At 40.6% G+C, this 17,362-nt stretch overlaps 1 protein-coding gene across 12 annotated transcripts in view; it reads left to right on the top strand.

Annotated features, from left to right (window-relative positions):
• The window catches only part of MEIS2 (Meis homeobox 2), a 174,919-nt gene that overhangs the window by 151,699 nt on the left and 5,858 nt on the right, over positions 1–17,362 (top strand). For all 12 annotated transcript variants that reach the window (XM_071744315.1, XM_071744313.1, XM_071744319.1 and 9 more), the window contains one exon: positions 16,624–16,682. In XM_071744315.1, the coding sequence (XP_071600416.1) occupies positions 16,624–16,682 (59 nt within the window). The remainder of the gene's footprint in view (positions 1–16,623; positions 16,683–17,362) is intronic.

Below are 17,362 nucleotides of genomic sequence, written 5' to 3'. Positions count from 1 at the left end.
GTGCTAATGAAGACAAATGAATAAAAGTAATAAGTGAGTAAAACTCCGAGAGTCCTACTTCGTTCACTCTCGTTTAAAAGAAAGAAAAAGCTTTTAATGGGGCTTCTTTTTACTTTTACCCCATAATTTTATAAATTGCTTTTCCAACCCTTTATAGCAAATAGTAATTTTATGTAGGTCAACATCAAGTTCAGGTTGTATGCACTTGGTGGTAATGATAGTGTAGCTGCCCCTTCAACAGTCAGGAAGCCCAACAGTTGAGTATATATATTTTTCTTTTCTTATATTTTTTGTTTAGTCTCCAATAAATAAGTGAGTGCTGTCAGTCTGAATGACTGTTGCTTAGAGAAATCAAGCTCTTTATCATGCTAACCTCACCCTGAGGTCTTTCTGATGCCATAGGGCAGGCATGCACTGTTAAAGCAGCTGTAAGTAAAGTCTACTTGTGCTTCACACACAACAAACAAGACTGAAAATTAATCAGCTGGTGAGATGTGGTGACCACCCTCTCACACAGATGCATACTATTTTAGGACATGGATCTTTGGACTATGTTATGGAGAGATATACTGATTATAGATAATCAGAAACTGTTCAAAGCTACCTTTAAAACAAACAAACAAAACCCCAAACAAAACATTGCAGAGTTTTATCAGAAAGATATTTGCTGCTTCTGTTCCAAAGTGTTGCTATATTATGATGTTTCTCAGGTCAAATTATTTAGGTATAAAAGGATGTATAGTTCATTCAAACGAAAGAGAACTCAAGAACTGGAGGAAAGTATATGTATAATTTTAAAATACTGTGAAAATCTTCACACTAATGATTATCAGAGAGTTAAAATTCCTTATGAGCTGGAACAAGTCAGAGCTGCAGCTACTGCAGAGATTGCTTGGCTAGCAAACAATAAGCAGAGCACTGTTAAGAGAAATTTATGGTATAGATAGTATGATTTTATATAGATGGGTTTATAACCTGGTGAACAAAATTGGCAGTGAACTCAGAGCAACAGTACTCTCTCAGACATTCTTAAATACAAGTTTTACTCCTCTATACTCCTCTAGGACCCCTTACACATTTATTCCCACTTTCTAAAATCAACATCCTTCTGTTTCTCTTTCTCTCATATCTCCAGTTTCTGCCTCACTCCCTATTTCCAGCTCAACATTATGTATCCTTTGCTTCTGTCTCTGTCACTTCTCACCTGGACTATTGTAGTTCCCTTCTCTCAGGATTTTAAGTCCCAGTTCTTCACACACACACCCCCAATGTGCCAAAAGCTGATGCTTCCTTCTCACACACACATCAAAATCACCTCTTGCTTTAGGCACTTCAGCAGCCTTCCAACATCCTTTTCTGGATCAATTTCAAAACTGTCTTTTTTAAAACAATGTCAAAACCTACTTCAACATAGATGTCCCCCTTTTTTTTTTTTTTTTTCATATTCTCCTTTCTACTCTCTGCCTAATGCTGCCCTCCCCTCAGTTCTGCAACTCAGTTGAAAAATCCTTCCTCTCTACCATAGCTCCCATTTAAGCAGCCTTCTCTATCTGAAGAGCCTTTCTGTATCATTGGTTAGCCATATATTTTCTCCTTTGCCTGTACATACCTATTAATTTCTCTCCATGGAAACTGGTTTGGGACTCAGTTCATGAGGAAGATTAATACTGTATGGCATGCTTAAGCAGTTATTATAGAACTGTGCTATATTGGAAAACCAGAGTAGGATAGGTAGCACTTGAGATACATTTGGCAGAAGGATGAGATTTTTTGTTGTTTGGGTTTTTTTTCAGTTCAAGTACAAAACATGCCACAAAAAAATTCACTTACTATTTTTTCACCTCTGAAAATGAAGTGTAAGCACCCATCTTAGCTTTATATCTTTTAAATCAAATTTGTCTTAGCAATGAGGTACGATGAGATTTTTGTTTCAGATTAGGATGTGGAATTTGACGTTATGATGTTGCCATATATGCTGTTTTGTAGACCCTATTTTCTTGGACCAAACCAAGACTGGTCTTCTAGATACATGATTACTTTTTAATTTTTCTTACTGCAAACACAAGTAACAGGCATCAAAAAGTAGGCAGCTAATTGAACCACTCATCTCAGCAGAGCTGTTTGGTAGTTAAGGAACATTCATAAAATACAGCTGTATTTTTCAACTCAGCCTTTTGTCAAAACTGATTTTTCTTTGACTAATGATGGCGATATTTGTTTGTATTCATTTCACTGACTCACAGAGCTAATGCATTGCCTGAAATGCCCCTGAGAACTCAGGTGAGACACCACAGGCTATGCTGTCTTAAGATAGAATTTACTAGGATTAAAGCAGCTGTGGCATTACTAGGGTCTGCTAAGCCTCATGTGATTTATAAAGATATAAAGTATATCTTTTATGATTACGATGATGCTAAAAATTTTGTGGTCACATTGGAAAGACTGAATATAACAACTGTGGAAGAATCAAGAAAAGGAAATGGAAACTAACTCCCCTCTACTAGTTCACCTGAATGGGTCTCTGCATTTCTTGCTTTTATTTTCTGTTTTACAGGGATACATGTTCCCAAGTTTACATGTATAAAGGCATATCTTACTTCTAAAATAGTTAAATATTACAGAATTTTCACTATCAAATTAAAAAAGTGTATACATCATTGATAATTTTAATAATTCAAAGTGCAAAGCAAAGAACATTCTAGTACTCTAACTACTGATTTAGTTTCCTGTGTTCTCTTCAGCTTTGGCACTGAATTAGAATGAAAATGTTTGGTTTATTATATTTACAATTAATTTATTCTCAAATTTATTTTTTAGTTTTTATGCACACAAGCACAGTGCTGAACTACTTCTCTTGAAGATGCTGCCCGTGAATTTGGGTCATTTTTTTCCTCTTTTCACAGGCTTTTTTTGTTTTACATAATGTTTCCATTGACCTTAAATTCTGTGTTTCTTCCAAAGGTTTCTTTAAGATGTTTTAAAAAATTGCTTGAACTTCTTGTGAAAGTATTATAATAATACTGGCTTACAAGCCAATTAAGCCACAATGAAAGACCTGTGTAGTGTATTTTATAAAATATTTCTCATTAATATATAAGTATCTGTTAGATATGCATATATAATTTGAGTTGTATGTGAGTATAAAGCACAAACCCTACAACTTAAACTATTAAGTTAGTTTTTGTCTTTAGCCACCACTGAATTTTCCAGCATCATCACCTCGCTTCTGCCCAGTCCCTAGATGCCTAAAATCCTTTGGTCCACTTACACTTGTTGCCATTAGTGAGCACCCACAAAAGAATGGGATCTAATTGTGAAACTTGGAATTGTAACCCTAGCAGCACTGAAGACTGAGATACCACCCTGCTCATGGTTATTTTATATAGAAATGACCTCCAGGACAGAGGAGTAGGAAGACAAACACAATTAGACAAATAGAGAGTAAGGTGCTGCAGAATGACAGACAGTGTTCAACACAAAGTCAGCCGTGCCTTAGTGTATCTCCACAGGGGCCAAATCCAGCCAAAGTTCTTGCCATACATCAGCCATACCAAGCTTCACACAAAAAAAAAGGCAAATGGGGTAGATGGAATGCTATACTCAATGGCTCATTGGCTAGAAAATTCACTTGTTAAATAGGATATATGTTTGCAGGTCTCCTCTTCATCTTGATTTAAATCTATGTCTTAACTGTTCCAAGTGAGCTGAGTTTCCCAATCAATGGGCTATTGAACATAATGCTCCATCTTTACTCTTCTTCACTAGCATGTCTCCCTTGTTCTCTTGACTGCCAGTTCTGTTGTGTATGTAACAACTAGTCAGTAGGACAAAACTAAGGAAGAACAAAGGGTGGATTGTATAGCTTCTTGGTTAGGGCTCCAACTTCAGATGTGTGAAAGTTAGGTGCTTGCTAATTATGACTATTTAACTACTTACTTCAGGTGGAGCATCTTCAGCATGAGAACTGAAAAGGCTTTGTTCACTGTACTAAATACCTGGGTGATTCAAATATTCTTTTAGGATGTGATGGACCTGTGCTCAAGTCTTTGTTCCAAATCAAGCAGGATAGGGAGGAAAAACTTGATCTCCTTCTTTCCAGATAAATAGTCAAATAATTATGGTGTCAGCTATAAAAATAGAGATCATTATCTGTGTTATGAGAAAGAGCAGACCTGTCCTAAGATGTCTGTCTTGCTAAAAGGATCCATAGGAATCCTGACTGGACATAAGTGTCTTCCTCTAACTGATATAGCATGGTTATAGAAGAAAGTAACTCACTGTTAGAATATGCATATGCAGAACAGCAAAAATTATGATGGGATGGAGTGGTTAAAAGTAGAAATCTTTCGATGTTAAATATGAAGCCTTAAGGGTTTTTTAGTCTGTGTGTTGTTTTCATTAAATGTAGTTTGGTATCTAAGTCCACCTTCTGGTGGTTCCTGGAACATCTAAGCAGAGACAGGAATTTCCTTGGGAGTAGATCACCTACAAGGTAGGCACTAGTGTCAATATTCCTTTGCCAACACTTTAGCAGGATTGGCTTTACAGGGCCTATCATGATTCTGATAGTAGGAGTTGGTAATTTTGAAAATGCTACTGATACACCTGAGTTCTTTACTGCACAAGGCTGAAGTGATCAGCATTTCTGGGTACAGCCCTGCAATTACCAGTTTTGTGGGCTCAAATGCAGGTTTATACACATATTCTTAGATGCCTTCACCCCTACGCAGTGCAGGAACAATTAGTGAAATTGTCCTGAAAATTAAGCCTCAACACCCTGCTAGTCAGAACAGTCAGAGTTAATATTGAAATCCATCAGCAACCAGTTATTAAAATTATGTAAGATCACACACAGAGTTTCCAAACTGCTCTCATAAAGAAAGATAAATATTAGATAGGTTATATAGATTGGGTTTCATTTCATAACAGATATCTCAATTGTATGCAAAATATGGGCTAGTGGAACACATTACAGAACTGGCCAGTTTTCATTGAAGAAATATGTGCTCAGTTTCAAGTTTCTTTTTGTGGTATGATTTAATTTTCACGTGAGATATGAGTACATTAAGAAAGAGTTCTCCACCTACCCATCCTTTAACAGAAGAAAGAATACTTCGGTAGCCCCCTCTTTAGCTGAGGAAGCCACCAACAACCAAAACTTGGTGCACTTGGGCACATGCTCTTCCAATGCTCTGCTCTGCCCATGAGCTGGCTGAATATTGAAATCTGGGTAACCCAACATTCCCAGGGCTTCAGAAAGCACAAACCTTCCTGGTTTCAGTTCTTAGCTTGTTCAGAAGAATGAAAATATCAGAGAGAAAAGAAATGGTGTAACATTCACATATATGTCCTCAATCATAGCATATCTGGCCATCTAGGACCCCTGCAGAGCACCAGCAAGCTTTATCTCTGACTTGCCAGCTGTACTTTGCAATTATCTCTGGTGAGCCAGCAAGGGAGGCTGGGGAGCAAGAGAGCTGAGCCCCAGGGGAGATGAAGCACTGGTCAGAGAGTAAAGGACCCTGGGATACAGAGTGATAGGCATAGAAAATGGTTTCATGGTGGTTTTTTAATTCTTTTCTACTCCATGATTCCAAACTACTTTGGCTCACAGCAACTAAGACACAAGGGTACATGAAATACAGTCACATACTGAAAAACTCTCAAAAATATTTTTAGAGCGTTTTCCCCTGGTTCCCTGTGTGATACAGAGAACACAAAATGTGACCACACAAAGTAAAAGATTCACCAGTATGACACTTAGCAGATCTCTATAATTACCTCTTTGTTTCAGCACACTTAAATTATATAGCTGTCCCACACCTGCACTGCTAATACATACACTCACTGTGGAGCATGCATTCCATAAGATGGCAGGCTGCAGTCCCATGGTGTCTGGTGTTGATACATCTGTAGCTGCTAAGCCATTATCAAACCAGGCTCCCTGGCTTGATAAAGACTCGCCACTGGTATTGGAATAATTAAAGGGGAAAAAATGAACATGATTCTGCATCTAGGGAAAGAAAGATTAACATAAGCTGATTCTCCAGTAACCAGGCTGTGCAAAGAGCAAAACACAGGGGATGCCAGCATGTAGGTATGACTTACTGAGAGGTGATTAGGTGTATCTAGGTAAGAGCTATAACATGGGAGAAGGGAGGATGTATTTATACATAGTGTGTTATTTATGCCCATTACTTCTAATTGTCTAACTAGTTCTCTTTCCTCTCACGTATACTTCAGTACCCACCAACCAGAGAAAGATGTCTACAGCTAAATATCTGCCAATTATTATGGACTTTTGCTTAATATTCTATTGTTCCACTGACAGCACAGTTTTTAATATATCATTTTATATTATCCTGTACATCATCATTTTCCTGCCTCCCTTAGGGCCCTGGCTGTAATAGTTCTTATTTATTTCCACAAGCTAACATATATGCAAAAGATCTTGTAGTCATGATGTCGCCCCCACCACCCTCACCTCTTCCCATCTTTGTTTTTGTAATCCTTTTTGTCTGTTTTTAAAGTTACAGTATAAAAACGTGTGAACACAGCATGTGTGTAGACATATACCAGGGTCAAATACACAGCTTGCTGTGTGGCTCCCTTCCCCATTTGTAAACACAGAAGCCGCTCTTCTCCCGCCCAGCAGCATTTTACTGCAGCCTTTTCTTGTGGCCCGTAGATTTCTTTTTTTAGCCAATAAACTTGAAAACAGATCAGAAAGGAAATACAGAAAAACTCGCTTGCTGTTCCAGTGGGTGAGGCAGGAGTTTGACAGCCTGTGCAATGACTGATCACCTCACAGGATCTGCTCAGCACCTTCTGAGTCTAAAAGAAGTGAATGGAGCATTGACTCTGGGCTGGCAGAGCTGTGGTCTGGTTAGTTGCATCAAATGCTATTTCTTACTGAGTACGTGTTGTTCAAAGTGCTTTTTTTGAGGAGAATCTGCAGCAGTATAAGCTGGAGGTATCTGTGACTGTATCACTGTCTCTGAAACAGAACAGGCATCTTTAGGAACAGTAGTTCTCCAACTTTCAGCAGTGTGTTTCTATAAATATATTTTGTCTGTGTTTTTTATAAAGTGGCCTCTTCGGATCCAATTTCCTGAGATCCACTGGTTGACAAGTAGAAAAATACATATTTCTCTCCTTCAGATTTTAATAACAATGAAAAACTGTACGAGCTGCATGGTCAAGACAGGACAGTGGGTACAAAAAAATTGTTATCTTAAGGCAAAATTTACTGTCAGGGAAAATGGAACATTCCTTCTGAACTCACGAACTGGTAGTGCATGTGCAGGTTGGTTGTAGATGGTTGCTACAATAAGGCTTCTTTCATACAGGTGTGTTTATGCCCCAGGCTTGCTGGCCACAGTCCATTCCATTTACAGAAGCTGAATTAAACAATAACTACTGCATTGCAAAAAGAAGAAGGGGAAAAAAAAAAAAAAAAAAAAAAAAAAAAGGTGAGCGTCAAAGGAGATGCCTGAGAGCTTTGTTAGGGCCAAGAAAAACCCTGTTGCAGTTGTCAGAGCTTGTTGATGTTGCAGAGAACGGCACCTTTTTTTTTTCTGCTGGATTTTGTGGTTCTGCCTTAGGAAAGAAAGTAAAATAGAACGGAAGAACAAAGTCCTACTCTATAAATCAGCAGCTGCTCCTTGCCAGATCAAAGGAGTGACATTTTTGCTCCTGGACTACTTGTCCACTTTAGGTGCTTGACAGACAGCTAACAGCTGGCCTGTTACATAGTATAGGAGAGTTGGGCTACATCTTCTTCAGAGTAGAATGACAAGCTAATCAGAGACATCCATAGCATGGGACATATGAGTGAACCTTGATCTCTTCAAACATACCCAGTACATAAATGCTAAACACCTTTCTGCATTTTTGGCAAGTTGGTACTTAGGTAGTTTCCACTGAAAAGTAAGAAGGAGAATTAATGCTTTAGTCTAATTTGATCAGGGAAGTTAAAGAGCTGTTAAGTTTGTTGACAACTCTCCTTTTCAAGTCAATTTAAAACTATCTAAAAAAATCAATATGAAATAGTTAAAAAGATGTGCGATACACTTCAACATTATATTATTCTAAAACTACACTTTAAAAAAATAATTTAAAAAAAAGTTACCTAAAATGAGGCTTCTCAACTGCTATGTAAGAACCTAGATAAGCTGTGTGTGTTTTCAACATGCTAGACCCTCATTAGTTCTGGAAATCTTTTCCTATAAGTTTAAGATGATAAATTAACACATCTTTAAATGCATGAGTTACTTATGATTTGATAGGAGACCTGTTATCTACCTTGAACATGGATGTCTTGGTGCCAGCAAATCACAGCGCATGCCAAATTAGCTGAAGTTGTATTTAGCATCTCTGCAAGACCTGTGTACACAAACCTCGAATTTTAATGTCAGTAGTAAAAATTTCAAAGTGATTCAATTTCCAGTTGATTCCCATCTGCCATAAATCAAGTACAGGACGAGGTTATATACTACAGCTTATGTCTATTGACTTTGCATTTTATCTGTAAGATATGAATAGCTAAGGAAGTATGTCTGTTTGTCTCCTCCCATGCTTTCAAGTATCTTTAAAAGATCATTTTTACAGTACATGATAAATAACCATACATGAATAATCTGATGGTGCTCGTGGAAGAGTAACAGCCATTGCCAGTGTCTGCTGTGCGGCTGCGTGCACCAAAAGGTCCATGTTCACCCAGGGCCAGTAACCCAGGGGGAAGAAGGGACGATACCATTCCATCTCAAATGAGCTTTCCTTAGAGCTTGTGAGGAGCTTCATGCCTACCGTGGCAGGCGCGGGTGTGGAGGGCAAACTCCTCAACACCCTCATGCCAAAGTACGCCCCTAACTCCCACCATCTCCCCTTCACAGCGGGGTCTCGGGGCCCGCCCGCTGCCCAGGACAGCGCGGTCGCCACCTTCGCACCATGGGAGCTCGGCCCTGTCTCCACCCCGCTCTCTCCGGGCGCAGAGGCGGCGGCCGTGCCCCCGGGGCAGCGGAACCCCCCGGCCCGGCAGCAGCGCTCTGGCCCCCCCTGATGGCGCCCTGCCGCACAGCGGGAGGCCTCACCTGGGGACACCGGAGGCTGAAACGCGGGGCCAGCCCCGTTCCGCAGCAGGGAGCGGCAGCTCCTCCGATGCCAGCAGTGCTGGGCACCCACCCCGAGCGCGGGCTGGCTTCGGCCTCGGCACAGGGCCCTCACGGCCCCGGGCTGGAGGCGAGACCGATGGGAGGCAGCAGGGCACAGGTAGGCAGAGGGGCCAAGGGGGCCATGGGGCCTCCCGATTCGTGGGGGAATCACCGAGGAGCCCCCAGCTGCGACCGGGGCCTCATGGCTGCTTTCATTGCGGGGAAAGGGTCCTGTGCACAAAGCGCTGCCCCCGGAGGGAGGGCAGGGTGGCTCCCCCAGACTGTGGAGCAGTGCAGGTGCTCCCCTTGGTAGGCATCGGGGCCTTCCTTGGCTGAGCCAAAGCGCTTCCTTACGTGCCCAATGGGTAACTTGGAAACCGAGTTACATGTTTAATGAGACAGATTTTCTCTGAGGTGAATAGATACCCGTCTTGCCAATTCTCATGATTTTATCGCAAGGCTCAAGTTATTTCATGTTAACTCAAGGTCCCAGCTCCAGGAGATGATGGTTATGTGAGAGTCTGTTCAAGCAATTTTCTAGATCTTGTGTCTGAGAAGAGCAGTTTCAAAATGTGGTGCAACAACTGAAAAACTTACAGAGTAAACACCAAGAAGGGCACTGTTTACATTGCTGGGTTTTTAGGACAGCCTCACAATTACGTGATGGGCTAACTGGTGATTTCCAACAACACACACTCCGAGTGGCAGAGGTCTTTGGGACATTCAGCTGCCTGCCACAGGCTGCCTCCGGCACTCAGCTCAGTGCTCTCTGTCATCTTCTGGAGCCTTCTCTCCACCAAACATGGATGTTGACTTAGGTCCTCTGAATCACACCTTTGACAGATGTAAGATGTCTAAGTTAGCACAAGTAAATCAGTTTAAGCTGCCCATAGCCCTCTAACAACAAATACAAACAAGGAACCTTTCCTCTAACAAGGCTGTCTAAAATTATGTGAAGTTTTGTCAGGGAGTGAACTTGCCTGTCCCTCCCTCTTCCTCTCAAAGCCAATTGTGTAAGCAAGTCCATTTCTCAATATTCATGACTTAGGGAAGCCTTGTTCAGATGGCTCATTTCCAGGTGACTAACTCAGCTTTTTTTAATTTCCTATAAGGAATGCTGCAAATAAGAGTTGGTAACCAGGTGCGGCATAGATTCAGTGAAGCATAAACAAGGACTTTTTCAACTATTTTTGTACATACACGTACAGAAGGACACCTAAACCTAATTCTGTCAGTTTTGAATACGTACTGGAAGAAGTTAAATAAACTAAGATAACTAGATTTTGCTTGCTCAGATAAAAATTTGGGTGATAGACAAAGAGTGTTGTAAAGGTGGGGAGTGGGTGTATATTGATAGAAGTGTTTCTGCAAATTAGTTTTTTCTATTGCATTCTTTCAGACTGCTCTGACCTCCTCAAGATTTCTGAAGTGATTCCTTCAGACAGGGAAAGAAATTATTTTCTCAGTTACTTGTGAAAACATTTTTTGTGACTTAGACTTAACATTTCATTGGTTATTTTCCCTTCCAAATTAGGGCATTCTTGGGCAACAAGGGATCAGTGTAGTATATATTACTGAGCTAAACACTGACATGTTCATAGTCCAAATGCTGAAATATTATTTAGGCAAAGATTTATTCTCCTGTCCGAGGTGAAAACATTTGGAAAATCTTTTAGAAAGCATTCTTAGGCTCCTACTTAGCAAAGCATTGAAGCAGGTGCTTAAACCCCATTTATTCATCAAACTCAGCTTCCATTTACATAGATTTAATAAGAGCTGAGCTTCTCATCTACACTTGGCAGGTTATTGAAAAATCTTGCTAGACTTTTCCTCCAGGTGCCTAAAAAAATGTTAAAATTAGGCTTTTTATTCAGATGACAGAAAATAAACATTTTAACCCTGTATTATTCTTGTTACTTTTATTTTATTATGTCTATGACAGCCTGTGGCAATGTTCCTTCAGTATCTCTGTTCTTTCCAAGTGAAAGAGCAGAAGTGTCTTCTTGGGATAAAGTATAAATTGAGGCAAAACTTTCCTTGTCCTTAATCCTTTTAGAGAACTGATGGTGAATTCATTTCAAATTTGTTTGTTTCTCTATTTTTCACATAAAGAATTGAGAATCCATGTATGCCGTGGCTGTTTGTTTGATTTTTTTTTTTAATAAATGCAATTTTGTTTTACACCTAATTAACGGAGGTGGATATTTAAAGAGAAAATTCAGGTTGAAGACTGATACTGAAAAGTTTTGAGTGGCTCCATGTTGCTCCAGAGTCTCTCAGAAGGAGCAATACACTGTGCTGTGGGAGTGTGTGGTTCAGTTTCTCACTCGATCATCTCATGGAAGGTATCAGACATAGATACAAGTGACTGGAGTTTTACCACTCTCTGCTTGAGTTCAGATTAGACCCCAACTTGGGGATGAACTAAAGTTTCCTAAGCTTTCACTCAATTAATCCTCCTGAAACAAGACCTGTTGTGATCCTACATACTTCAAGTAAATTTTCCATTATAGTCATAAAGTTGGAGGTATTTCTAATTCTGATTGCCAACCACTACAGCCACTAACAATTAATTTCAAGAACTAATCTTACTCTGATTCAGTCATGGAGTGATCACAGTGGTTTGGAACACATGTACAGTACGTATAAAAAAGACAGTGGAAACAGCAACCGAAACTATTTTTGAATGTGCCAGACTTGAGCAGGCAGACTAAAAGATATTTATTTGCTCTTTATTCTCTTTCACACTTCGCTGAAACCTCTTTCTGTGATTTTATCTGAACATTATTTATTACAAAAAATAAAATGTATTATGTAAATGTGAGTTTAGCGTAATTTGATATGACGAGATAAAATATGATAAATATATAAAGAAGATTAATTACAAGACTTCCTATAGTGTACAGAATACACGTTCATTTTGGACAAAGAAACCCAAGGCTCTATTTGAAGAGATGCAATTAAATGCATATATTCAGATTATATTGTCATGCTAATTAGCAATGGTAGGAACCAATTAGGACTAGGGCTTCCAAATGACCAGACTACAGTGCATATTCACTAGTATACCTTTACTGCTCTACCGTTTTTTGCTGGAAGCAGATAAAAATGAAATGTGTTCGCTTGAAAGTCCATATTGGTGCATTTTTTGAGCCAAATCTTTTTCGTTGTGCTTTCATAAATTGTCCCACTGTTATTGGAACTACTTGTGTGAGAAAGACAGGTGCTGGCTATAGGCAATATATGTGTCTGCTTCAGAAGAAAAAATTAAAGAAAAACACAAGATACAAAAAACTTTCTTTGGATTCAGATGGCTATTGTTTGAATAAGTGAGGTTGGTAATCTGTCCTTTCCAAACTCCTGGAAGTGAGATTTTCATTAAACATAGACATAGATTTCTCACCATTGCACACCTCATTTATCCTTCTGGAATGAGGACCAAGTACCACATGAATGTGGAGTTTGTGCAGGTATCGCCTCACAGCCCTGGAGGCTGATGACCCCTCTTTGTCTACACAGCAGGTAAGGCACACACAGTGGCAATGTGAGCTCTCTTTGCAGTCCCCTGCCAGTGTGCCTGACTGCTAAGCTGGGGGAACAAAGGAAAGATGACATATGGATAGCAGATTGTAGAAGCGCTGAAAGAGGACTGAGGAAATCTATGTTGGGTGTGTGGCTCTGCCAAAGATCTCTTGTATGACTTTGGCCTTGTCACTTAATCTCCTTCTGTCTCCCTTCCCCTTTGCAAACAGGGAGAAGGCGTCTCTCCTCTCCCCCAGGCTTTGCCTGGAAATCTGTTCAGACCCTGAGTTCTCTTGGACGATGTGCTTGTGCAGTGTGGTGTGGAGTTAGAATGAGCTTCATCGGGTTCTCTAACTGCTGCTATCAACCAAATAATAGGAATTACTATTAACAGAAGAGTAACAAAGGAATCCATGTCTTGTTGATAGATTTTGCTCATCTTTTCAGGCCATTCAATCTTTGGCCTCTGGGTGAAAGGTATGAGCAAGGCAGGCAATTAGTGTCAGAAACAGAGCTGTGAATTCTTCTTTTATAAGATTCCAAATAACATTGGAAATAGTGGCATTGGTGATCTCTTTTTTCACCTGTCTCTTAATGGCTTTTGAAGACATTTCTGCCAAAATAGCATTGCAGTGTTTCTGCAATGCACAAACTGAAGCACTGTGTTAAAGGCTGTATTTTGCTTTACTTTGGCCCTGGAGATGTCTCCCTAAGGGACGCAAAAGAAGCCCTCAAAAACTGTAAAGTCTAAGGCATTGACTGTGGTTACTCTGTCTATGTTATGCACTGTGCATACTTACAGGGCAGGATAAAGAATAAATATTAATCCCCAAACACTGCGTTCTGTGCCCTTGTCTACCAGTTGTGCTGATGCATTATGTGATGTAGCTACTAGGATCTGATTTTTAGCTTCACCTGAAATCTGTGTCTGCTTTCCACATGCAGTTTGCAAATACAAATTCATGTGTCACCTTTCAGACGTACCCACTGGTAGGTATAACTGATGCCAGTTATAGATAGGATTTCTCAGTGGAACCATTATGCCTAAAGCCTCTGTGCTCCTATATCTTTCAAAGAATATGACAACATATCTTCAGACAAAGTTTTTTTTTGGTCTAGAGGACTCATTTGCACCTGCAGTTATGGACATGTGCAAAACAAAAATGGAGAAATAATGAAATCAGAAATCAAACCAAAGCACTATTTTTGCAAGATTTACTGAACAAACGTGAACACTTTTAATTTTTTTTTTTCCTGTATGGAAACAAAGACTGGGGGACTCAATTTTGGGGCTTTAACTCCCATTTCTAAAATAACTAGTGCATTACTTCTGTGTGGAGTTCACACTGAAAGGCTGGCACTATTCATATCAGCAGAATAAATAAGGCCAAGAACTTTCAGGAGTGAACAGCTGAGCAAGACTGGATTTTCAACACCAGCCCCAAAAGCTTACTCTGCAGTGGCCATTAAATATATAAGGCTGGAGTGGAATACCCCAACCTCATGTGTTCACAGAGGTAAAGCAGTTGTCACCTGAAACCCTTCAGGACTTAGAATTTTCTTAATGCTCTGCCTTGTTGTGCGATCCCATTGAAAAAACACTTCAGAGGGCACCCATTTCTTCCTAATGTAAACTTTCTGAGGAGTATCCAAAGCTGTGACCTCTGGGTGAACCTTTAACCTTCCCCTTAATTATTTGTTTGAAGACAGTGTCGAGTTCTCCCGCTGAGAGCCGAGGCCCATAATGCTTCGCAGCCCTGCGAGCCGGGGTGTGTGTGCAGGGAAGTGGAGAGGGACATAAATAAGGGGACCACCAGATGTAAATAATAAAAGTGGTTGGGGTTTAAATAAAAAACGAAAAAGCAATTTGGTTTCCCTGAAGAGTGGCCTGATTGAAGAAAAGGGGTTAGTAAGACGGAAAACGTATGCGTGCCGGGGGTGGGGGTGGGTTCTGTTGTCTGTGATTTTTTACAGGCCTAAATAAGCATTCATACCGTTCTTTAAAACCTTGCCATCTGTATACACCATTAGAAGCTCATCGGAGAAGAGAAAACAGTCTTATCAGGCTTTCCTGTTAATCTCTATTGGCCTTAAGTTTAGCTGATAAATGGCATGCTGGATGGAGGAGGTTCAGGTCAGGCTCCATTTGGTCAGCACAGTAACGTTACTGGAAAGTAACTCAGCAAATTAAGGGCTTTTGAGGACTTTTGAGGATGGAAACATGCCTCCAAATCACAATCCTATGGTAGGAGATGCCTTCGCTATGCAGCAGTCAGAAGGGAATAAACAAGTACATCGACTGTGTCTGAGTTTTTATTTTAATACCTGAAGTCATGACTAATTCTGAGGCAGGATGACATTTCTGACAACTGAATTATACTTTTCCTAGAGAATAAAGAGTGTCTTTTGGATGTAAACAGAGAGATGCAAAAGAGCCCTTTAGTGTTACTTGTAGCATTTATGCATCTGTCTAATGAAATCTCCACGACTGTGATTGTGGAAGATGTAATCGAAGGTGTGCCACCGTCTTTTATTATCTGCAGAGGAATTTAACCGGGGGGCGGGAAGGAGGGAGAGAGGGAGGGAGGAAGGAAGGGATGGAAGGAGGGGAGTGCAACAAAAGGCCTTGTGGAGTTGAGGCTATGTAAAGGCTAGCAATTTACTAAATGAGCAGATGAACTTAAGTTTTCAGTTAACTGACTGAAAGACTTCGCTAGGCGTTGGATCGGGCCCAATGGCAATTATTGGAGGCTGTTTTGGATGATGGGCATGTTAGTATTTCTGAAGAGGATTAAACACTAGTATTCGACTTCATTAGCACTCCTTAAGGGTCACCAGCCGAAAGCCTGAGCTGTGCAATAGCACACAAAACCTGCGCGAAGGCTCCAAAGTGTTCTCAAACACAAAGAGGGGGGACAAAAACAAGCGTGGCTCCTGAGTGATAGAAAATTGCCCTCTTTGGAAAGAAACTCTGCGAGTAGGCAAGTTTTAAAATTATTTTAGGGAAATTAATTTGAATTAGCTTGTGCCGATGTGGATCGCTGCGCATTAAGCTAATAAGAAATATGCAAGCACTTATTTTTGGATTACCAGTAAAATTAAATCCAGGCTCTGCAGCCAACTAACTGCTTCTACCGGTGCTCAAAAGCCTCGGCAACCGCCCCGGTTGGAGAGGGGGGGCAGGAAAAAAAAAAAAAAAAAAAAAAAAAAAAAAGTTATTTTGGCCCTAATATTAACCACATGTACCTGCGACTGGGGGTTTCTAAGGAGTTGAAAGGTGGCCGAGAGCGGGGCGGGCGGTGGCCTTGCGCGGGGTGTCCCCGCTCGCCCGGCCGCAGGGGTCGGCCCCGGCTGGCACTGACCTCCCCACGACCCCCGCCTGCACCGGCGCCGGCTGCGGGAGCTGCGAGGAGCAGAAGTCTTTCTGGGCCGGCACTTACTGCTGCTGCGCTGGTGATAAAACTTCAGACAGCCTAATTGATGGCTTTGCTGACCTAACGATACCTTGTGAAAGCACGGAGTGGCAAAGCCTGGTCCTCATTTATGGCCAGCTGCAAGGGTCCCTGGATCTCTAGGATGGAAAGGGAAAAAAAAAAAAAAAAAAAGAAAAATCTTCTAGCCTGTGAACTTTAACCAGGTTCCAAGCCACTCGAAGAAGTTAAAGAAACAATTGTCTTTTAACACAAGTTTTCAGTCGCATTTACTTGTTCAAAGCCTTCTGGCAAATCCAGCTTTAAGCTGGCTAGTAAGATAAGCGTGTTACCGGTTACAATTTCTGAGCAGTCAGAGGAAAATCCTTTAAAGTGAAATTATACTCTTTTAAAAAGCAACCCGAAGCAAGGCAAGCTACCGCACCACACTAAAATCCTGTCAGTTTTAAAGCAGAGGTGTTCTCAAAACACTGAAGCAGGCTGATGAAAGGACTTGTATTCTTTGTATTCTGTTGCAGGTTTATTAATGCCAGAAGAAGAATAGTACAGCCTATGATTGACCAGTCAAATCGAGCAGGCAAGTTCCAAGTAGTATCTGTATTCAAGTCCCACAGGCGCAAATCCTCATCAAGTTATTCTTCAGGAGTCCCATCACCTGGTAAATAAATGCTCCAACCAGGCATTCTGGGAGATTATTTTTTTTTTCTTATGTCCCCAGAATTCCACTGTAGGAAGCAACTTCACTAATTGGTGCTAATTGGAGATTTCCCACCCTGACTCTACTGAAACTGCTTTTTATTTTCTCTCTGAATTGGTAATTGGGTACAAGTAGTAGTGCCACAAGCAGTTTGTTTGACTGTGAGCTCTTGAATTACTCATTGCTTGTCTGCATCCAATCAGCAGGACAATCTCATTTTCTTGCTACCCACAACTCCTTGGTGTATGCATTGCTTTCACTTCTGGAAGGCGAGCTGTAAAACTCATTGTATCCATTCATTTGCTTTGACTATTCACAATATGCTACTAATGCGACATAGTACCATCCTGCCAGAAAATATTAAAATATTATTACTTTTGTTTAAGAATGCACCAGATACGTTGTTCCCCAGTAAAACACATAATTTTTGTAACAGTGCCTTTCCTACATTTCTATTTAAGCACTCGGAATATACATCTCTTTACACAACAACTGGTGCTGTGTTAATCATTCCACTTGGTAATGTGCATTTCCTCCACATACTAGGGAGCTGTGGTTTC

This window comes from Heliangelus exortis, chromosome 5, assembly GCF_036169615.1.
Source record: "Heliangelus exortis chromosome 5, bHelExo1.hap1, whole genome shotgun sequence".
NCBI classification, from domain to species: domain Eukaryota; kingdom Metazoa; phylum Chordata; class Aves; order Apodiformes; family Trochilidae; genus Heliangelus; species Heliangelus exortis.
The sequence above is the reverse complement of the archived record's forward strand: the minus strand, read 5'-3'. Positions and strand labels throughout refer to the sequence as shown.